This window comes from Bombus terrestris, chromosome 2 (genome assembly GCF_910591885.1).
Source record: "Bombus terrestris chromosome 2, iyBomTerr1.2, whole genome shotgun sequence".
Classification (NCBI taxonomy): domain Eukaryota; kingdom Metazoa; phylum Arthropoda; class Insecta; order Hymenoptera; family Apidae; genus Bombus; species Bombus terrestris.
In genome coordinates, this window is record NC_063270.1 from 12,247,442 (window position 1) to 12,271,883 (window position 24,442).

General features: G+C 41.0%; 1 protein-coding gene across 10 annotated transcripts in view; it reads right to left on the reverse strand.

Moving 5' to 3' along the window:
• Positions 1–1,033: 1,033 nt before the first annotated feature.
• The window catches only part of LOC100648085 (AF4/FMR2 family member lilli), a 164,298-nt gene continuing 140,889 nt past the window's right edge, over positions 1,034–24,442 (reverse strand). For 7 of the 10 annotated variants that reach the window (XM_012318986.3, XM_012318999.3, XM_012318993.3 and 4 more), the window contains 11 exons: positions 12,342–12,396; positions 12,098–12,150; positions 11,152–11,668; positions 8,353–9,125; positions 7,331–8,216; positions 7,108–7,247; positions 6,813–7,010; positions 6,648–6,755; positions 6,474–6,570; positions 6,091–6,385; positions 1,034–5,998 (listed from right to left, as the gene is read on the reverse strand). In XM_012318986.3, the coding sequence (XP_012174376.1) occupies positions 5,889–5,998; positions 6,091–6,385; positions 6,474–6,570; positions 6,648–6,755; positions 6,813–7,010; positions 7,108–7,247; positions 7,331–8,216; positions 8,353–9,125; positions 11,152–11,668; positions 12,098–12,150; positions 12,342–12,396 (3,232 nt within the window). In that variant the 3' untranslated portion in view covers positions 1,034–5,888. The remainder of the gene's footprint in view (positions 5,999–6,090; positions 6,386–6,473; positions 6,571–6,647; positions 6,756–6,812; positions 7,011–7,107; positions 7,248–7,330; positions 8,217–8,352; positions 9,126–11,151; positions 11,669–12,097; positions 12,151–12,341; positions 12,397–24,442) is intronic. The other 3 variants (XM_012319022.3, XM_012319002.3, XM_003393725.4) reach the window with 3 other exon arrangements.

A 24,442-nucleotide genomic window follows, 5' to 3' on the forward strand; every position in this document is an offset into this window, starting at 1 on the left:
TCGTGAACGTCGTTCGTCGAGACCGGAAAAACGATGCTGCGTACGTTCACGAACCGTACGGGTCAAAAGATCGAACGATCCGATCGACGCATTCGCACACCCACGTAACACGGTCTCTCTGCCCCTCGATCCTGTTCTTCAAATTCATTTCCATTCCTATCAAAGCGGTAAAGGTTAAGTGGTTAAGTTAGCTTAAATAACAACTAAAGGATTCTTCAATGGTTAATGCTCTTTTGTTTTCTTTCATTGCTCGTATTAAGCCTGTCGATCAGTCCATTCTTGTGTTTCGTGGTTGGGGAGGGTGGTTTTGGATCGAGTACTTATGCTAGATCGATCAACGTATTTTTCTTAATTTCTCTCTCTCCCTCTCTCTCTCTCTCTCTCTCGCTCTTTCTCTCTCTCTTTCCGCGAATCCCACCGTCTCTCAGCCTTCCGCGCCAATAAATACAATAATTAATTAATCGATCAATCAATCAATATTTAATAATTAAAATAAATAAAAAGCAAGTAAGTAATTAGCTTTCGTTAAGCGAATTTGGTCTCTCCTTGGTGCGGTTGCCATTCTATGTCTCTCTCTCCCTCTCTCTCTCTCTCACTCACTCTTTCTCTCTTTATTGCTTCGTTCTCCACTTTTTTGTATCCCTTTCTCGCATGATACACTCTCATAGACACACTCTCTCTTTCTCACGGCCTCTCTTTTCTGTATTCATTCACGCTCTCATTCGTCACTTTTCCCTTTCGATCCTACGAGTCTCTCTCTCTCTCTCTGTCTGTTTGCTTGCTTGCTTGTTTGCTCATTTCGTTTGCTCGTCTGTCTGGCCGTCTCTTTGAGATGATCTCTATCAAATGTGACCGATCGACGCGCGATTTCAATTTCTCTGGCAGCCGAGCGGGACCCTCACGAGTGAAGGGTAGAGTCTACTTCGGAGAACGAGACAGACTAGAGTTCGCTAGAGTCACTAGAGCGTCGTTCGAAAAGTAGAGGCGAACGTTAGTGGAGGTTACTTCCTTTCTTTCTTTTTTTTTTTTTTTCTCGAAAGAATTATTGCGACGTCGGCTCACTTTGGAAGACTACCCTTCGAATCGTGTAAAGAGTCCATCCTGTCACGCGTCGATCGTACTACGCGGTATGTTAACTAATTAATAAATTGCTTGTGCATTGCTCGTTACTACTTAGTAGTGTTCGGCTGCTCATCACCGTGAACGCGAACTCTCCCGCCCTCAACGCGTCTCTCTATCCTCCGTGTCGTATCAATGTATATCATACAAATATAGGAATACGGCTCGCGAAAGACGAAGATCTGAACGACATTTGAAATGTTCTCTCGTTTTCTCTTGTTCAGACGCATCTTCCTCTACGCACTGGTATCTCAAGGTGGAGAGCGAATTTTCTCAACCACGAACGTTCCTGGAGGACCAGAGAGTTCTCCTGTGAAACTGGAGCAACGCGTTTACGGAATCGGAATTAGGTACTACACGCGATACGACCGTATACGAGAGTATAGTAAAATAATGATCGTATATTACTATTAATATAATAATATAATTATGATTGCATGTCTCTATGTTTACATATATGGTGGTAAGTGGATTTTCTCCTGTACGAGTATGTAAATGTTGTATATTTGTGTGCGTGCGTGCGTGTATGTTTCTGTGTGTGCGCGCGCGCGTTTACATGTTCGTGTGTATGTTTCGTATGTATACATGTATATAAATATATTACAGTTTTACGGCGTAGCGGGTAAAGAAGACAGAAATCAAACAGTTTTAATTAACAGAAACATTTTCGACATTATTATATGTATATCATACATATGTATATTATTATACGCTCGACATATCATCTTTCAATTATCGAATAATCGTTTCTGCTGCTGTGGTATGTATAATATACAGTTGTCATTGCGACATACGTTGTTTCAATCGGTTTCCTCTTTTCTTTTTCTTTCTTTACTTTTCTCCCCCAAACTCACCATCTCTCGTACGCGCACGCACGCACGCACACAAGACACGCACCTCTTTCTCTCCTTCTCTCGTACTCTCATACCCCATTCATTCCTATAAATACCTCAAAAATTAATAACGATAATAGTACCAATATAAATCAATAATAATATAATATAATATAATATAATATAATATAATATAATATAATATAATAATAAAGATATAGATAATAATGATAATATATAATAATATATAATATAATATATAATATAATATAATATATATAGGCGACGATAAACTTTCATTAAACCATAGTGACAAAAGTTCATGTAGTCCCATATATAAATCGATCGTTATTGATCGGTTCAAAAAGAAGAAACTAAAAGAAGAAAAAAGAAACAAAACAAGAGAATGGATGGAGAAAAAGTGGAACCACGGAAGCGCGCGTAGACTCCGGATACATAATCTCTGCCACCCATTAAAGGAATACCTAAGCGTGGCGATATCAAAACAGCAGCACCATTCGCTAGGTTTCTTTTTATCTTTGGAGGTCGGTAGGAACGTAGGACTTGTCCAAAACGAACATTTCTCTGCGCGACGACCGTTAAACATATCTTAATATAAAATAATAAAAAAAGAAAGATACTTTATATTAAAGAATATGAAAGACTTATACAGAAGAAAACTAATCGTAAAAAACGCGATATTGCGATAAGAGAAGAGAAAACCACGAAAACAAATCGGCGAAATAAAACTTAGTGTTAGAAAAACAAAATTTTAAAAGAAAATCGTTTAAAAAGGGATTTAAAAAAAAAAAAAGGAATTTTTAATTAATAATGACGCTTTACGCCGATCGACAGACGTTGCACCCTGCAGAACATCCATCCTCACATACAACTAATTTCTCGATAAAAGCGCGGACACGTTCGATTTCATTGCAACAGTCGAATTATACGTGTTGCAAAGTTCGTTCGAAATTTTCGACCTACACATCTGTATATATGCGGTTGCATTGTATCGCGTACTCGTCTTTACGTTTTCACAGCATGAGCTGACGAGAGCGAAAGGCCTGATATTATACGTATCCACTATAAATATGTGTCTCGAAAATATCAAAACTTTTTTTTTTAATAGACCTCTTTTTTTAGTTTCTTTTATCCTTCAGTCCGTGTGCACGCGCACACGAGGTATAAAATTGTATCCCGTGAACCATTGGACCGCGCTTAGTAACTCTATATGGGCCCCCCTGAGTCTCGTCAACTCGTGTTCAATCCCTTTGTCACGGTTCCAGCATTTTTTCCGCCGTGTTTGCTTCTTTCATTCCTCTTTTCTTTCTTTTCATTCGTCCGTTCATTTATTTTTCCCTTTTACTTGCACCCTACTCGTAGGAAAACGTTAGCAATTAATTGACCGACAGCGCATTATGATCAAACGTCTCTACGGATTATAGATTGGTCCAACATCTCTCACGTTCCGTATTATTATTAGAAACTCTAACGGAAAGGCTCCCGGGAGTTTTGGAATTTAATTCGATTCAATTTCGATATGTTTTAACTAATTGTCGAGATAAATTGCTCGTTATGATCCTGGTCCGAAGAACGATTTATTAACTCCCAGTTGAATGCTCGCTCGTTAGTCAATTGACTGCTAACACGTTTCCACTTGCTATTTTCTTCCTGTTCTCGTCTTGTTACAATGGTCTGATCAAATCGAATTCGCCGTTTTATCGAGAAAAGTAAAACGTTTATCTCTTCACTTTTTTCTTCCTTTTACACTCGATCCTCGTATACTTTTAAGCCTACATTCTCATAGCTGCGAAAATATAGGAAAAACACTAAATTGCGTGCGTATCTTGCGACATAACGGTTTTTCTTCTTTTCTTTTTTCGTTCTTTTGTTTAATTTTGTCGGTGACGGAACAACGAAAAGAATAACCGATTCGCGAGAGGCGGATGAAGGGTGGTCAATTGAATCGAACGTAAAAGATACAACAGTAAAAGAATAATAATAATAATAGTAGGAGCGATAATAAAATGTATATATGTACAAAAAAAAAAAAATTTAACATAATACAATCATTTCTGAAGAATTGGACTTCGGAAAAAACTTCTAGGACAAATTCGGTGGACATGTAATATCTTGTGTACGTGTATTTTAATATTTTTATCTTTTCTTTTTACCAGAAATTTCTTGATTTTCGATAACATTTGTGGTAGCAAAAATTGGGGCGGGCCGGCCTGTCGCGTCCGATTTAAACGTCGACAGGTCACCCTCAAGGCGGCGGCACTCGCAAATACCTATTTACAAAAATATACACATGAGCAACTTACTTATCCATTACGCTTGGTATATTTTTTATCTTTTGTTGTTTTCTTCTTCTTACGTCTCGTGTAATGAGAGTTACGCGCTATTTTTTCGTTTGGTGTCTGTTCTCGCTTTCTTTGTTTCTGTCATTTCATTTTTTTTTTCTTCCTTTATAATCGCACTATTTATAATGTAGTGTATGCACTATATATCATTATCTGAATATTCTTTTTTTTTCATCTCGTCACTAGAACCTCTACTTATTCCCCGGTTAATTCTAAGTAATGTAAATAATATGTATTGGTTGTTTTGTTTTTTTTCTGTTACCGTTTAACTTTGTTTTTCCTTGTTGCGTATTAATTATCTAATCTAGATTATTTTTTCTCCTTCGTAACCTATCTACAAAAAAGTGTCATGTCTTTCGTTCACAGACGTTAGACATCATAATAGTAGTAGTGTTGTATCGGTTTTGGATCAATGTGTTGATCTTGTTGCTCGCGGTGCATCTCCACCGAAGAGAAATGCATCATTACACTAAATTGTCCCGTCTCTGTCTCTCCTCCATTTTCTTCTCTTTTCTTCTATCTCACCTAACCATCACGAATCTCACGATCACCATATTCTTTTGTTTTTGTTTCCTTTTTATTTACTAAAAACGAAACGCCGACGCGCGTGACGCGATGGTTCTCTTTTCATTAAATATATTCGTATCTATATATTTATAATTATTTATATATTTATATAGGTAATAAACTATATGCATATATATATATATATATATATATATCCTTGTGTATTCGTCGCATTCGAATCGCCAGGACGAAACTCATGCTTCAGGTAACGTCGGCTGCGGCGCACCGTAAAGCGAGAACACACGGGCGCTTCTGTGGCACTTCTTATTCCTTTTCCGTCATTTCTTTCCTTCGCAGTTCATTTGCTTCTTTTCCTTTTGTTTGTCGATCTCATCTGTTAACTTACAAAAATGATTTACTCCGAAAAAAATAAGGACCAGTATTTCGCCCTCGTTTCTTTCTTCGTCTTTCGAACGTATGTTTCTTCTATTGCTTCGTTTCTCTTCCGATTTTACATTGCCAGTCCATTCTCATCTCGAAAATAAGTAACGCGTGCTATACACAGGATACATGGGCTCCCTCTATGACCGATCACGGATCCTTATTGATCCTTCTTCTTTTAACTTCTTTCACTGTTAGACGAATAACTCTGAATTGACTATAAAATTGGTGCTAGGAGTTTTAAAAAATGCCAGGGCGCCCATTCACGAACCCCCGAACGAAGAAACATAGTGATTAGAGCTATCGAATATAATTATATCGAATACAACGGTCTCTTCGCTGCTCCCCAGACCACCTTCAATTCTTGCTCCCCACCAGAATAGTCCTTAATCATTGAGAATATACTCGACGTCTCCCGCTGTTTTGCTTTTTTTCTTGCTCGACAATTTTCTCAACGAGCGTTACGTTACTATAATCACACGATTGCCGATCTTCCGTACGTCTTCCAAGTCCACAAAGATCGTTTTATATATCTTTACGTGTACATCGTTGGGTACGTGGCCATGTTTTGTGGGAGAGAAGTAATATAATTAGGGGTGGGCGGTCTGGGGCTATGCCACTGTGGTCAGAGATCTCGAAGCTTCTTTATACCGGCTTGAACATAGCGCACCAGATCACGCAATGAACTTTTCAATGTGAGGGGTCCCAATTTTTCATCCAGCTCGATGAAGAAATCTGCAAATACAAAACAACAATACAGACACTTTAGCTATATATCCCTCGAATACGGAAATATGTATATGAATGATCGAATGCTCGAAACTCACCTCTATGCATATCTGTCACCAAAGCGTTTGCCTGGTCCCACAGTTCGAGACAGTTCAGTAGCAGGTTAAATTGGTAATTTTGCTTATTCATAGCGTTATAAATAATATATGGTACACTAACGTACGACGGAGCTGCCTGCGGTTGACCCGAAGCAGCTCCTCGATTTGCTAGTTCGCCGCTGCTATATCCGGAACTCTGACTGCCGACAGAACCCACAGAACCAGCTGGTGATGGTGTTGGGGATAAAGAAGGCGTTCCTTGTCCTTCTGCTTGTACCGGTGTTGCCTGAGCAGCCTAAAGATAAGATAGTAAATATAAGTTTTATTACATAGTCGAATAATTTGTTATTTTATGATGAAGCGTTCGAGTCCGGCATACATACCTTTTGATGGTACTCGTTGAGAATTCTTTGGGTCTCTTTGATTTCGTATTTACGCATCCTGTACAGCTTCAAATATATGAGGGATTGACAAAAGAGACTAAAACAAACGAGACAAAACAATGTTTTTGAAACACGCATCAGGATAGACGAAAAAAGCTCAAGGTGCGTGCTCACCTTAGAATGACCAGCTTGCTATGTATATTACTCTCTGTCGAGTTGCTCTGCTGGCTCTTGAACTTAGAGGAGATGTATCTAAGTAGAGCAAGCGGAAATCGGAAATAACTTTAATTAGGGGATACTCTTTGTTCTAGTTCAAGGCTAATTTTGCGATATACTCACTTGATGAGACTAAGTGTATCCTTGTACATGGTGAACGATGCCCTCTCCGTGAGAGCATCCGCCTCCATGGCATTTCCAGTGAGCAGGAAACAGAGAACGGCTTCTAGGTAAAGCATACCCTGCGCCGTGAGTTCGCATTCCTTGTCAGCGCTATGCTTTAGCCGCTTCGCTTCCATCAGGTACTGATTCTGGTCCCTACTAATATGCAAACATACGAAGTAAATTAAGGTGTCCATCCTATCGGTGCAAGTTTAGCGCACGTGGTTTTAACCGAGGCAATATAACATTCACTTACCACCTCTCCTGGTCCTCCAAAACTTCATTCTGAGGATTAAAGTAGGAATAATATACTCGCTGAGGCGGAGGTGGTGGCGGTAATAAACTGGTGTCAATCTTCTCTTCCCGTTCGTGGTTCGTTGGTTGTATTTCACTTTGCTATTCAACAAAAATGTCATCGTTTAACAAACTTGAACGATGTTAAACGAAATGGGAAATGAAAAATGTCATTTATTTAATACCTGACTCGAAGATGGCCTAGGTGTAACTGCTCCGGCATCAGAATGTTTCCTCTTTCTCTTCTTTCGCTCTTTGTGTTCTCCCGACTCTTTCGTCTTAGTCTCCGTGGAACACACAGTACCGAAACTGGACACTGAACTACAACTCGGACTACGTTTCCTCTTGGACAGGCTACCCGCACCACTACCACATCCACTAGCACCTGCACAAACGACACCAGCCCCGAGACCGATGCCGCAATTACTCTTCGTGTCCGATATAAGTTCGCCCTTGATCACAGCGCGATTCTTAAGGTCACCGTCGACCAACAATGAATCACCGTGAATCCTCGTGTCGGAGGCTAGTTGTTGAGGCGGTGGCGTATCGACAATCTCCCCTTCCTCCGGCGTAGGCGCTCGAGGGGGTTGTAAAGTCAGCGTCGAGGCTTGTCTCGACGACGGCCTCGTGTCCGGAAGTTCCGTGCGTTGTCTCAACTCTTGACCTCTCGACAACTGTGATACATGCGGAAGTTTGCTCAGGTCGATCCTGCAGAGCAAACTTGGCACACCATTCACGTAGGTGAGCGATGGGAAAGACTGAATCAAACTGGACGCCTGTGACGATGGTCTCTTGTACGGACTGTCTCCTCCTGTCGGTGTATTCGCAGAGGTGTATTCCTCCACGTAGATGCCACATTTTCCTCCGCCTTTACCACCTTTCCCTCCTTTACCTCCGACCTTTCCTCCTCCCATAGAAGATGAAAATACTTTCCGAAGAGTGTCACTCTTCTTCTTGTCTTGTACATTACCCGCGTCCTCTTCTTGTAACTTCGAACCTGGGCTGTTATCGCTGTCTGAATTTTCCGGAGAAGTAGCTCTAGTCGGTGGTGCCCTTGGCCTTGGGGGTACTCTATATTCACAACAAATCAAATTCATTAAATCTTTTTACTTAATTCAATTTTATCGTACAAGCCCTCTTGCACAATAATTTATCACTCCTTCACATGTGCAAGAAGATCCTGTTCCATAATATATAAGACACTTACCTGGCAACCTGAATACGATTTCTCACGGACAACTCAGACTCGCTATCAGAATCAGACCCGCCACCGACATTGGTCACCCGTGAGTTGGACCTTCTAGGTTTCGCCTTCGCGGGACTCTTTCTCTTCTCTTGCTTCTTCGGCGAATCTGCCAGTTTACTCCTTTTGATAGGCATTCTTCTCCAGCGTGTATTATCATCATCGGAGGCACTGTTGTTTTTTCTATTTGGCGGACGTTCATCTTCGCTGGAAGACGCACTCAACTTGGATTTTTTCTTTTCGTTTATAGGGACTACTACGGGTGACACCCTGGTCGGTCGATCGCTATCCGAATCGCTAGAAGCTCCCTGTGATCTGTCATCGCTTCCATCATCGCTGGTAGTTATGGTGGCTTTCGAAAGAGGCGCCTTCTTCTTGGGGCTACCCACTCCTCTCGTTCTGCTGCGAGATTTACCATTTTTCAAATTTTCTTCTGGTGTTGGATGACTACCTTTTGCATTCTTGTTGGTAAGTTTTCTAGGACGACCCGGAGGTCGACCTGGTTTCCTGGTGTCCGCCACCTTTGCTTTCTCTGGCTGAACAAGATTTTCCTGCGCTGGCTGACTTTTCTCTTGATCCGAGGGACGATCACTGCTGTCACTGTCCAGTACACTGATCATTGTGGCGTTACGAGTGCTTTTCAGGGCCTCGTCGAGCTGCCAATCGTGAGCTGCCTTTTCCCTGTGCGTTCTAGCGTCGGCCGTTGCCACCGGAGAACCTTCTCGCCTATTGCAATCCTGTAAAAAGTAATTCTCTAATGTAACTGTCCTGATACCAGTGGGCAAAAATATATTTAGATGGAATGCCCTGACTCAAAAAACGAGCCAGTCTGTTACGAATGTCCATTGAAGTCCACAGCGGGACTCAAAGTTGGACAAAGTTTGATGAGGTACTACGCTGAACTCGGTTAAAGTTTCAGAAGATGATTATGCTTCGTATTTCCATGTATTATGAACTTGCAAGCATAATATAAGTTTATGATTATGTCTTAACGCACACATCCAAACACCAACCACTGTGAATTATATCAATTAAACATGAAACACTTAACCTCTTAACAGGCACATCTTTTTCGTTTTACTAGTGGAAATGATTAAACGTTTTTATAATGGAAATGAGGATGAAAATGAGGATACATATCTGTCGTTAGATGTATACATACTTTGGTAAGGATTTCATAGCTCGACTCGATGTAAAGATCATTAATTAAAGAAATCAACTAAGTTAAAGATAGTTCAACTATAGTAAAAGTATTGTAACAGATGAGACTAGGTTTCACAATGAAACACAAATGAAGCAGCAATACCTATAACTCACAGGATAACTCTCCAATTTCCAAGAACTCTTACTGAACTCGTACAACTCTCTCACCTCTTCAACAATTTTTACACAACTCTTCGGGTTCTCAATAATACCGAACTTTTAGGAAGATAACATATACAACACACATTCCTGCCACGTGCAGCCACATTTCCACGCGATACTCACCTCTCAATCGATACTCTAAAATCTAGAGTCTAGATTCCAGATTTTGAGTTCCTTACTCTAGAGGTTGCAAAGTACTTTTGAAAGATCGTTATGGCTTTTTCGAGTTGAAGATTTTCGAATGTCGATATACCGTTATTGCGTACGCTCAATAATCTTAAGGACTCATCACAAATTTTGGAATTGTCATAGTTAGGATCCTTCAGAACAAACAGATATCTTTTATTTCAAGTGTTCCTTAAATTTATTGTCTGTTTGAGGAAGATATAAGAAAGTTGGGTTTTCCTACGTTCGATATATCCTGCTGCTAGCAACTTTCTCTCGAGGGCGGCTTAGATCCTTCCTTGTCCATCAACCTTCTTTCTATACAATCAGAAACAATGACTATTACCCCTTCATATACCTAGCCAAAATTGTCATGAACAAATCCGATGGTCCTGCACGCTAGACATCCATCACTAGCTTTCATCCGCCACAGCATTGTCACCGAACTTCACTGGTTTTACATCTTTAGATCAGTCAATATCTCTAGATTAATTTTCTATCTTTAGTTCAGTCACATCTCTTGATCGAGTTCTACCCTTAGTTCAATCGTCTAGTTAACTTATACCTAAACGCACCGAGCGTAACTATCTGTGTCTACAAATTGTTGGAATAAACTGCAAATTGTAACCCGTTAACTTAGTGTATACTCAATTCAATCTCCTCTATTATCCTAATCGAAATAGCGGATCGATCATTTCGTAGCGTCGATTGCATAATCGTAACGGGAATTTACGACTCTTGTTGATGCGCTTCCTCGCGATCGCGTCTCTCCGTGAACGGTCGAACAACCATAAATAAATGTATTGCGCTTATATCAACAAGAGAAAACGAGTTATCTCATCGCTTGGTAGCTAATCAACTAGAAATATACTTTCTTTATTGAAAAATTCCCTGTTTTGTGTCTGGAGTCTACTAAAGATAAAGCCTGTTAAAGATATCATTGCAGATACAAGCGCAAGGACTAAGACAAACCTAATTGAGATAGACTTATCTTTGTTGACTTTTAACTCTGTGATTACACCCGGTTAATAAGACGAAAATATTTCATTGAGAAAAGAAATCCAGTTGAACAAAAATCGAGAAATTCTGCTCTAAGTCGAACGTTCGTCATCCGCTCGATCCTCGTTCGTTCGTCATTCCAACGAATTCTCACTTTCGCAATACGAAACCATCATGTGTGTTAAGAGGTCAAAAAACACCAACATAGATGTCAACTGCAGATGAAAACTATACCTGAGCTTGCTTGTTTTCCGAATTCTGTTCCCCGTGAGACATGTTGGTCTTATTGAAGAACGAACTGAGATTCCATCTCGGTTTTGATTCCTCGATCGCAGGCGGCGGTTCTTCGATCAAATTTTCGTTCTTTGGTGATACCGATGGAGGAGTGGAAGGGCCTTTGGTAGGTTGGGTGCCGGTTTCATCCTCAGAATCATCGCTGCTGTCAGATCCGGAATCAGAGCCGGAATCAGAGCTTGAACTGGCGCTACCGGAACTCTGTGGAGCCTGAACGGAAGGACTGGGTGGCCTTTGATGCGTCGTTGGGCTTGGAGTGCCTTTCGATTGCAACGGGCTCACCGGTGGAGGTGAGAGCACTTGCTCAGGAGTTAATTGTTTCGGCGGTGACGGAGGTCTGATTGGACTCAGTTGTCTCGTGGGTGACAGAGGACCCACCGGTGACGGACCCATGGGTGACATGGGTGCCAAGGGTGGCGGGGCCGGTGTCATCGCTGGTATTAGGGGTGTTGATAAACTGTAAACATTAGTAATAATATTCTAATAAATACAAATTCGTGAAATGTTCAACTTTACGTCTGAGTAAATAAAATTTGTCGGTTCTAAACTTAAAACTTATTATTGTTATTTCTAGACTAAAATATAATAAAGCAGTTGGAATTATTTGTTGTTTAAAATTGCTCCTTTTCTATCTTTAATCTAACTTAGACTCCAAGTTCTGTTCGTTAATAGATTGAGTTGTTGAACGTAATAACATGATAAAAATAGCGAGAGTAATAAATTCAAGCTGAGAAATAATATAGTCCTTGTATACCGTCCTGGTAGGATGATAAAATAAGTTGATAATTAGCTATAAATAGGTGGGCGCATTAATTTTGGATGGAGATAATGGAACCGTATAACAGGAGTATTAATTAGCGATCGTATTGATAAACGGGATACTTACTCGACCGTGAGGTCTGGGCTTCTGTTTCCCCTTGCCGTTCGCGATGACGTTTCCTGTGGAAGAAAAACGGAACGATTACCAATTAATTTTATAACATCACTTCTTCATCCGCGTTTCTCTCTAACCGAACTTTTAATCCAACAATTGTTACAAGTACGAATTAATTAATATAAATGCTACAAATTCAATAATAATCCCACAAAATAGAATATTATGGTATTCAATAATTTAACGATATTATTACCTTGTTTGTCTCATCGTCGCTGTCCTCGGATAAACTCAAGTCCCGCTCCAAATCCCTGTAACAAGAATGAACAAAGATTTTTAGTAAAATACCACAAAATAAAAGAAAAAAGAAATTAACGACTTTATCAAAAGCAGCATACAAAAAAGAAGTCCAATAGGGCCATTTTCATCCATTAGCGAGTGTGCAAAGATCATTATTTTTATAAACATCTATAATTATCCAAGTTTTTGACTTTTAAAGAAAATAAATATATCTCAGTGTCTTGTCTAGAATAGCAGCAGATTATACTGCAGTTATTGTCGTTTGAAAGAAGAACAAACTTTCACACGCATTTCCCAAAGAAATTATTCAAATCCCCAGAAATACACTGTTGCAAATCTGTAAAATATTGTATGTAGATTGACGAACTGTTTAATCATTTTAACCACTGTTTTAATTAAGGAAAAAGATATTTTAGTATTTCTGATGTTAAATAGAATTGATTGTTAATCGTTCATCCGCCGAGTAAGGCTCGTTAATCGCGACAGCGTATTATACGAAATCATCGGGAGTGGAAACAGAGGCGGAAAAAAAACGAATCGAGCCGGTTCTCTTCGAACGAAGCACTTTCGATTAGAATCAACAAGAAAAAGAACGCGGACGCGGAGAAGAAACGCGTGCCGAGTTCACCGACGCGCGGTGCAACCTGTAGAACACGAACGACGCGAGAGGCTTAGGTAGGAAACAATCGTTCATTGATCTCTGAAACCGCTGTTTCACTTCGCCTCTCCACCGTTGGCTTCTTTGTCACTCGACAGCCCGCGTGTTTCTTGCTTTCCCTGCTCACACTTTCGCTTTTGACTTCCATTAACATCCGATCGGTACAGTATTCGATTATGTGGTACACATACCATTATACGATCTAATGCAATGTATGATATCATATCATTGTACGAAGCGGAGAATATTCTATTACATGACACGTTATAAATTGGAGCGATATTCGAAAGACGAGGTAAAATTTACTGGATGTGAATTCGTAGATTTTTATTATTCGTAGCGTATTCGTAGCGCGATACCCGTGTACTTTCTATAACTTTCGTTTTAGTGGACGCTGGATTATTCTTGTTATAAACGACGAATATTTCGTTTCATAGCGATGGAAATACTGTTACCCATATGAGATAATTAATATAATATAATTATAAATATAACTGAGAAAGTAGGAAACATGAAATGCTATACATTAAAAAATAGAATGGATAAAAGTTTGATGCATTTCTACAGATACATCGAAAATATTAAAACAACAAAAGATGTGAGATCACAATACCTCGTTTTATACAATGCGCAGCAAAATATCAAAATTACTGTAGTAAGTTTAGAATCGTGCTTGTAGATTGCAGCGTACATGATGTACGTGGAACGAGAAGTTTGACACTTGCATACCAATGTACGTAACCAAAGGTAGCAACATTCTAATTTAACCGGTGAATCGGTGAACGACAATAGCAGTGCGTCGTCAAGCATCGTAAACGCGCATCAGCGAGCGTAAAGAAGGAGAAAAATAAAGAAGAGGGTCCTTTCACCCTCGATCGGCGAGGCACGCGAGAGGCGGCGACGCCACTCTAAGAACGGGTAAAGTGCAGCGAATAGGGGGGGAATGGAAAGCAGCGAGAAGAGTAGCTATGGGGAGGCAACGAGAAAAGAGAGAAGACACGGTCTGCGAGATAAAGAGGGAAAGTATACGCGAAGCACCGAACGCGGATGTACGAAGGTTCATCGACCCTAAACACGCTGTCCTGCGCGTCCTCGTCGATGCCTATGGATATGGCCGACTAGCCGTGCCTAACCTCGGGTTTAGTCTTCTCTCTGCTTTCGTGAATTTTTCGTCTAGCGAAAAAAAAGCAAAAAGAAAAAAAAAAGAGAAAAAAAGACCCTTTTCGTTTTATCGTGCCACGTCCTCTCTTCCTTCGCTCAACAGGCAACACACGGAATAGTAGAAAATTGTCGAATCGTGAGATCAAACCGGAATTCCATTCACCCTTGGATTTTATTGATTTATTAAACGAGATTCAGTTAGAAGTTTTGATTGACTTTGAAACTACAACGAGCTTCGAAAGCTACGGGTTGGAAATGGTGGAATAGCAAAGGAGAATAAAGTGGCAAAATCGGCGAACGAACACACGGTTTAACGATCGTGGATTGCGACCTCGTGGGAACCCTTTCAATTTCGACGCCATGCCGTTCGTTACCTTCGACGGATTCTTCGCCTCCCCCCTCGGGAAACGACAGCCGCTTTATCTTCTATCGGAGCGCGAAAGAACCAGGGAGGTACAAACTGGCGTTTAGCAAAGTTCAACGATCTTATTCTCCGCAGATTTCTTCTCTTCTTCTTCTTCTTCTCCTTCTTTTACTTCTTCTTGCGAACGTTCCGCGTGTCGGAACGATATGATAGTCTGAGGATCGGGACGAGCTGCTTTAAATTGCTCCAGGTAGCGAGCCAAGGCATATATACATGTACTATATATGCCTGTAGAAATCAAATTAAACATTTTGTGATAATATAAATTTAGAACTTTGTTTATCGGAACTTTGGTGGGTACAAGCAATTCGTATAGCTAGTTTCTGTAATAACGCACGACTTTGATCAAAAACGAGATGTTTCGATAAGAATCAAACACGCTACAAAGTCCAATTTAATTCTAGCAGATAGTGGAAAGTTTCCTGAATACATCGGTGCAAGAAAAGTTGTCAAGTTTTCTAGATATCGCAAATCAAAATTCATATTTGGCAATGTAATATTGATACGTTCGCGTTTAGACAAGTGTATTCAACCTGCGGGAGTTCGTTTAAAATTCATCCAAAATTGCTGTACGATATTGTACCAAGAGGAATTTTTGACGGCTATTCATTAGGAGAAACTGAAGTTCGAATAAGGGATACATGGATGGACCGAGTTTATAGCTCGGGAAGAAGAGTTCATGACCATTCAAGGTTTAGAGCGAACGTGACAGAATGCGTGCTAAGAATGTCTACGTAGTTCGTTTGAAGTGAGTGAAAGAGATTGTAAAACAGAGGATACAAGGACATAGATACATTGCCGAGTTAGTTCTTGAACAGCAGTCATTGTGTCGGAAGCTGATGGCAAGGCGAGAAGGAAAACGGTACTCGCGGTTGGAATCCATTTCCATTTGTCAGCGCGTTAACGCGGCCCCGTCATTGCGGAAAAGGAGCAGAACCTGTTTGCCTGAACCCGGGGAGGCAGACCTTCTTTAACCTCGCGTGATCCGCCGCGAGTTTGCAACGAGGAACAGGCCAGCCGCGTATACGCGCGAGAACAGCGAACCAGCAACACAGTGGCGACGTAGTCGCGTTACGAAAAGGGAGCGACATATCCGGCTCCTTTGGGAACCGGCGCGAATCATTTCCGGAGGAAAATGAAAAAGAAAGGTCCATGACATTATTACGAGGTCGTCCTTTCATCGAATTAAACGCTTTGACGACGGCCCCGTGTAATTGGCAACGAAAAAGAGACCGGAATTTCTCGCGAATCTCTTCGGATCCCTTCTCTCTTGCTGGCTGCCGTTCAATGGAATATTTTATTCGTACGGGAAATCCGGTTATCCGGTTTCGTTGGGATTTAAACGTTTGGTCTTCTCGACGAATCGCTGGGATACGATCTATTTTCTATCGCAGGGCCGTTCGAACCAGATTCGTCTCGGGCCTCCGATCGATTCTCTCTCGGAATTCACGCAGAATGGACACGCCACATTGTTCGGAGGACGAGGCTCTGAAGATAGGCAGATAGAGAGAGAAAGAGAGAGTCACGCGTGTCCATTGTCTCGATAATTGAAGCGTCGCTAGACATTTACCGGGAACGAGACGAGAGGATTTTAAAAAGAGGTAGAACGCGATTCAAGTGCACGAGTATACGTGAAGAGAGGCACGAGGCGCCCATTCGGATCGCTCCAGCGAACAATCGTTCGTCGGTGTTCGCCTATTATCCATTAGCTCATCTGCCAGTCTCTATCAGTCCGCTCTGGCGACGGCACGTGCTCCTGCCTGCTTGGAACACGCTCGATGAATCTCGGCCGCAAAGAGTGCCACCATTGCGAGAATTAATTAAGCCGGGTAAACGGCGAGGAGCACGTAAGCAAACGAACCGCTTAGAGCGCAGTTTACCTAATTACTGAATCCGAACGGTTGGGAACCGAGTCGGAAACAGGTTGGAGAGCAGACTAGCATCGTGTCGCCGACTCAGGAAAACGGTGATTTCGCGGATTTACAGAAATTTTTTATTGTAGTTTTTAAGAATGGTTAGTTCGAGCCGTTTAATCTTTAGAGTGTTCCGGCTGGATATATAAATTCGACGAAAATTATCATTGGCACCTAAGGACGAATTTAATCGCTTAGGCTGATATAACTTGAGCCACGATATGGCAAGATTGTCGATCAAATTATTGAAGGATACTTTGGATTACAGGTCTATTTAGATTCGTACATTATACTTTGATACGAATGATATTTAATGAAATATGCGTACAAAGTATCATTTTGATTTCTAATAACGTTAAACAAGATTTCAAGCTGTGTACGTCTTGCGGAAGAGATTCGATAATGATCATCCGTAATCTCAAGATTACGTTACAAGGGAGAGAGATCATCGAAATCGACGACTCAGCGAATCCAAAAGAGAACTACAAACAGTTCGTAGAAACAGTAGACTATTGCAATTAAAGCGATTTTCAGGTGAACGATGAGGCTCACGCGGCGCTTCTCCGTGTTGCGTAATAATTAAAGCTAGGAGTGCGCCTCGGACGAAGCCGTGGATCGCGATGCGCCTGGTAGGCAATTCGTAAAACGGGAATCGCATTCCTCGTTCCATGCGCATTTATAGACGGTGGCGGTCGCAGACTGCGACAGTAAGTTCTGCTAGCTATTAAAACAGGGACGATGAGACGCAGGAAATATGGAAGGAGGTCGCCGGTGATGTAGAAGGCCGATGGAGGACGATGGAGGGTGAGAGCGGTGGAATCGTTGGAGGTGGCGATGAAGTACAGAGGGGAGAGACCAGAGTGGATAGAAGAGAGAAAGGAACGAAGTCAGTGGTAGTGGCACGTAGAATTTCACCAGGCAGACTAGCAAGCTGCCTGTTGCGAATAACTTCGGAAGTTCCAGCATGTATACCAGTGTGTTTCTCTCTCGGTCTGCTATTTCCTCTCTCGTTCTTGTCGCGGCAAAGCCTTCTGTCTCCTCTTAACTCGACCCGTCTCTTTTCGTCCTTCGACGCCTCATTCTGTCTCTCTTTCGTTGCATACTACCTCCCTGCCTGCCTCTCTGCCCGCACCGCTAGCTCAGTTCCTCCTCTCGTATCTCTCCTCGTTCGTTTTTAACCCCCTCTGTACGCGTTATCCAAGCCTCGCCACAGATATATACTCGTTGCGTCTCCGTCACCAAAACCTCCCCTCGCGTCTCAACCCCCTCTAAGCTCCCTTTTTAACCCCTTATTACTTCCCCTTGCTCCACCCGCGATTCGATTCCGTCTCTCTTTCCTCCGCTTCCTCCCCCACACAGCCCCCTTCTCCACCGCATCCTCCACACGGTTTCACCGGTTATCGGTGTCTCGTTTCGGCTCGCCTTCAACCCCTTGCTCGCTTTTTCCCTCGTCCGCTTTACCTTTTCTGGTTACACGCTATCTGCATCCGAGTTACCTTCACGAGCTGCAGTCGCTACACACGCTACCTTACTCCCACCTCAACCAGGACCGCCCTTTCTCACTTTGCGCGTCACGAACGTCTATCTCAGCGTCTTCGTCCTGCGTTTCTGTCCTTGCTACCAACCCTTCAATTTCATTCCCTCCTACCACGTAGTTTCCGGATACGCCGCATGTGCGAGCACGCCGTCTGCGAGAAGCCACCACGCATCTGTCGACCGTTTTTCGATGGGGGAAAGCACGCGTACACCGACGACGTCGAACGAGGAGCCGCGTCGACGATAATTTTGGTGTGAGCAGTTGTTTAAGCAATTGATTTCACGATAGGTGCTTTGAGACGTAGTTGTGTGTTGGTAAAGAGTAGCGACTTTTGCGGGGAAATTATTTTACTTGTGTTATAAGAGCACGATGGATTACATGGGGAAATACACACGAACAGGCTGACGAACGATAAAAATTGACGCGCGGTTAGATCTCTAGAACGTGACCTTCACAGGGTTTTTTCAGAGCCTTCGCTGGGTCGAATAAATGTCAGCATGATCTGTGCCCTTTCTCAACTACCATCTCAAACATTTTTATATCTTGTACATTTTTCAGTTAAATTGGATATATTAAATATACAGTATGTATCCATGCACGATAGTCATATTGCCAATCAAAGGGGTTGTTGCAATAGGAAACAGCTCCCACAGGCCTTTCCAATAATTTAAGTAAATCAACAAAAAACAATTAAAAATCAAGTACATAGATGCTGCTTCTCAAACATGTTATAAATTCGTAGTTAATATTTCTAATAATAAACTTTTGAACCTTTGAACACAAAACCTATCCTTTCTCTTCCAATAAATACGATTTCAATAACGATAAACCGTTCCATGTGCCAATATTATTAATTGGAAAATTATTGTGCAAGAGGACTTGGTTTGTAAGTTAATATCGTGTATTCGATATCGCGCGAAAAGAAATCGTTTAAATCGAGCCTAGATCGTTAGAAGCAACACGAAAAGGGATGAGTATCAATGGTGTCGGCAGATTCGAGGCGATGCGGTAGAGAGAGTCAATGAACGCGACGAATCCAAGGTACATAGGATTAAACGATTAGCCTTTAATCGTCGAACCATAGAATTGTCAGAGGAAGCTACGAATCTCGTCGACTATGCCTGGAAAAAGAATCGCGGGACCGACCGCGTACAATACACCGGGAGAAATTGAATTTTTCGCGTAGGATAACCTTCTCAGAATTCACCACCAGCGTCAAACGCAGGCCACAAAACACCCACTGCTTTTTGTTATGAAATTCTTGAATGTCGTGGCTGTTCAAAGTTTTCGGGGTGTAAGATGTGTTTGCAAAGAATTTTATACCAAACGTTTCGCTAATATCAGTGGATATGAAGCCGTGAAAGCTACATATTGTAGCTGCTGTGCTATCTAAACGACGATATGACATTTCTTAGTTTCGCGAATACTTCTAATATTTATTTATCGTCGATATTTTCAGAGACTTAAAATTACAGCAGTTAAATTACAATTGTTAAATTACAGCAACTGCTGAATCAATTGTCAAAAAAGATACCAATATCTAAGTCAAGTCCAAATGTTCACGTTGTTTATTTGATAAAAGAAGATAAGTGTTCACGAATTAAGTGAATACAATTATAGATCTTTTAGATGTAATAATTTTTTCTTTAGAGATCTCCTATCTTTCTACATGCTTTTTCGATTCTTTTCAAAATAAATTATATCGTATGTACATTCGAAGAGCACAGGAAAAAACATGATAAACTTTTGTGTTCTATAGTAAAGTAATCTTAAAAGTCTACGCGCTATCAATCGAAACCGTACTTCTGGTACTTGTCTTTTATTTAATCTTGAGAGGATTACAATGAATATTCGCAAATTCAAATTTTATTACGTTGAATCAGAGGATCTATCGAACGCGAGAGATACCGATTAATGCCAATATCGGCGATAGCTGAAGTATTTAGATAAAAGAACAGTCACGTTCATCAAATTTTCAATATACTTTCAACATCAGAAAAGTGCGATAAATTAGATACTAAATGTTCCATAAAGCACCTGAACAATTTGATTATCTTATTAGTTGCATATGAGAACGTATTGTGCCGAAATAGGAGACAAGAGTTGGAGGAAAAAATCAAATTTAAAATTATCGATGGTCTAGAATCCAAACTAAATTTATATTACTGAGAAGTTTCAACGAGGCAAACGGCGGTCAAAAGTAATCCGGTAGCGAGAATTGCAGCGGAGCTTCTTTGCTTTTGCAATTAGCAGTCGATAGGATTTAATTCTCTCGTTGTTTGTGACACGCGTGTCGCTGGTCCGTCGACGACCGAGTTAATTTCGTGCCGGCCGCGAAAATAGACGCGCGCGCTGCAAATCAAACGGTACCCAACGCCCCAAACGCTGCGCCGTCGATCGACGCGACGTCGCGACGGTGAAAAAGTTGCGTCCTCGCAATATCAGCGCGAAACCGACTACCCACCTGTCCCTCCGCCCTTCTATTAATAAAACTCGGTCGGTTTTACGGGAAACCGCGGCTCGTTTATTTCAACGAGGATCGTTGCATTGTGCAATTCTAACTTATCCCGCTTTCATCCCCTTTTCAAGGAATTTTTAGCGAAATCTGTTAAAAACGATGACATTCTCGATCGCCAGATAGATATAGCGTGAAAATAAATGAAAGTTTCATGGTAATTCGTTCTAGTAAGGGAAATTCGTTTCTGACAAAGATGATTAATTGCTATTATTTGCAAGTAATTTGTGAGAATTCTTTCTCTGTGAATAATTTCCTATTATCAAAAGTACGAGTCAAACGTTCTAGGATAGGATCTATAATTTAACAAAAATTAGCTCTTGTTAATTATTGACGTTGTCAAGCGTATTTACGGGAAAAGTGTTAATACGAGCCTTAGAATAGTCTGAAAGCGTCAGTTATAAACGTTAGTATGTGAAATCGTCAAACGTTCTAGATAATTAGATAAGATTGTCGTAAATTTGTTAACAACAATTTGTTAAAATGTATTACCAAGTAAGATACGTAAAGTACAGTGATTTGAAGTATCGCGTGCGAAATGGTTAACCCATTAAGCAACATTTCAATTGCAATATGTTTTCGATCAATTTACATTATCGGATTCAGTTTTTCCCGTAGTGTGAAGGGAAATTCCAAAGATCGATCCAATTAATCTTTATCGTCACTTAGATTCTATTATTTCCTTCAACTATATTCTACGATTTAACGAAATTTAAAGAAACTAAAGTACATAATCGCAACGATGAAATATTATGAAATTGTTTGATTCTTAAGGGATCGGATAGATCGATTCCACGTTTATCGGAAGTCAAATCGCGAAAAGTTACAACGTAAACACTGAGAGCAAACGAATCGACGTACGGAGGGTCGGGAAAATGGCGTGCATGAAACGCGAGCGTATTTCGCGTTTCCACGCGAATCGCATAATCAACGATGCGCATCGTCTGTGTATCGTCGGCTTAAACGGCTGGATTCCGTGAGAACGAGGTTCGAGATAAATTGAATAACGACACGCTTGTTCCAGTGAAATTGCTTAGGCGCAGCGTTCCGCATGGCTCGATTTAACGCCAATAAAACGATATCCAGCAACGCGACCCATCGTCGTTCCACTTTGTCCTTCCTTTGTCCTCGATGCCCGTCGACCGAGAACTTTTCCTTTTCCACCGCCCTCTCTACCCCTCCCCGGTGACAAGAGACAACGAAAAGAGTAAGAATTTCGGGGTGTTCTCTCGGTCGCGAAGAATAGCGTGACAGAGAGGGATAACGAGATTCCTCCGACCATCGATGACGGCTCGACTGTTTTAAACGGAGCCGGAAAACCAGTTAAGAGCGAACAAACGGAGTTACGGGCCGCTGGGAGCCGCTGCTACTCTATCAACGATCAGGCTAATCCGGTTTAATCCGCGTCTTAGTTAACACCATGGAAAAGCCGTGGCACGTCCTTAGAGACAGACGGTTAAAGCTTCTTCTCCCACGTTCCATTTGCGCCCTTTCTCCGACTGCCCGCTTCAAGTCACGACCTTCCACGCATACATTACAACCCCTAGGGATTTCGTACGACTTCTCTCAAGAGTACAAGTGGTGGGAAGAATATAGAGAGGTTACGAATTGAAGCGTTAAGGAGACATAGATATCGATTGGTATAACGGTAGCTAGACGTTTGTACACGTGTATGCGCGTAGGTAGATACTATAGAGATATGTTTATCAGGTGTGAATCAGTGCTCCGAAGAGGAAACGTATTGAATTTCCGATTAGAAATGTCATTTGTGAATCGATATTTAAAGCTTCTACTGACTTAAATTTCACTGTATTAATTCTCCGTTGCTTCTTACTCTACGGTAACTATTGTATCGCAGTTGTAGACTACGTGTACTCGTATTATTCTATATCGGTACGTAAGTAAGTACTTACACTTGGATTAAATTCAAGTTACTGCAAAATCTAACAGTATCCGGATACTTACGATCAATAAGTTTTCTTTCCGGTAGAGGTACGAGTGATGTTCGTAGAGAAAAACTACAATTGGAACTAATATCGAAAGGCGTCGGTTAAAGTAAAAAGATTAATTGACTCTATCCTCGGAACAAATCTTTGCGAGGAACAAATACGAGACGAGACGAGTGTTAGTTTTGCTAAAAGTCATTCTTACGAGAGGTAACAAAGACAGTTAATAGAGGGTGTCTAGAGCTTTATCCCATGGTTAAGTAAGTATCACGGAGTTTATTATTTTACCTGATAACCAAGATCGACGAGCAACGGAGATTCTTTGGAAACTCGCGCGACACGAGTATACTTTAATCGAACCAAGATCCCGGCCCGAAAGGTCAGAAGTTAATTTGATAATTTCGATTAATTTTACGAGAAGAAGCTTATCCCCAGGGTAATGATCGTCTATCCCCCCTCAACGCCTTTGCTCGCGTTTCCCCGGCATGAAAATTGAATTTAAGGAATTACGCGGCGTCGTTTCCATCGAACGACAGAGTTTCCATGAATCCTATTAGCCCTTCCTGTAAACGATACTTCTAATTAACCGACTCCGATCGAGTCGTCACGATTGAACGTCGCAGATCTTCTTCCATGGGTTCGGTGATTTATTAACATTTTCAGCGGTAAGTATTGAAAATGTAGGTGTATGAAAAATGAAGTTTGTTTAACGAGGTAAGAATTTCTCCATTAGATGGTATACTGTAGAATATAATATAACGTTGAATGTAACATTTATCAAACTATGGACGGAAATGGAATTTGAAAATTGTTGAGATTACGTGTTAAAGACAGTAGTAAAATACAATGTGCTAGGTTAAGCCAGAATTTACATCTTAAATTTACCGCCAGTAAGATGCAAAATTTCATTTTTAATTTTATACGTATTACAAGACACGAATAAGCGTAATTATTACGATATAATATAGCACTTATAGGTAGAACGTAAACTCCGACGAATGGACTTGGACACTTTCTATATTGCAAAATATCATTTAGTTTCTAAAACTGGCGAATATTTATAAAATTCACTGTTTTGAGAAAACGGAAATATCAACAGCAAATAACTATGTATCTCTATTTGTACGACCATGTCGTTGAAAGTGTTAACAAGTAATCATACAACGTATACCCACTCGAATCGCGGTAGTGGTCGAGTTTAAAAAATAAAACGATGATATCGATAAGTATTGAAGTTCTATGACATCAGCTGCGATTCCTCGAAAGATCGAGCGGATAGCCGCAGATTATCATTTTCTAGAGCCATAAATATGCGAAACATGTTTATCAAGGCGAAGTCTACGTAAGTATGCGAGTAGCTAAACCAATAAATCATTTGCACGCAAACGTGATAACCGTCTGGCTAGAAAAATAAGAGAGATCAGCGAAGGAAAAGACAAAGATGGGAAATAAAAAATTGTCGTTTTATCACGACTCGAGGCAGGCAACGAAATCTCTTATCGTTTTGCACAGAGTCAGGAGCCCAACGTTATCGGAATTGGACAAGGCCGTGGGCCGGTTGGCTGATAATGCACGAACCTTATTGCATATCGTCGTTCTACTACAAATATCTTCTCATTCCTTGTTTCGTCTTACCGCGTAACGGGAATCTGAAACGTCACCGAATTTCTATCCGGCAACAAAATTTTATCGTGAGATTCGTAACAGAAAAAGTTCTCGTCGAGCTTCACGACTATTTGAATAGAGACAAACTTCGCTAATCGGGAACTCGCAAAGTGATTGAATAAATGTTACGCAATGTTGTTTGGCTCTGTAAAGTTATTCCATAAAAATAACTCTTATCGTGATTTCACAACTTTGTAATTTAATTAAACACGTCGAGGAACGAGATTGAAAATACACG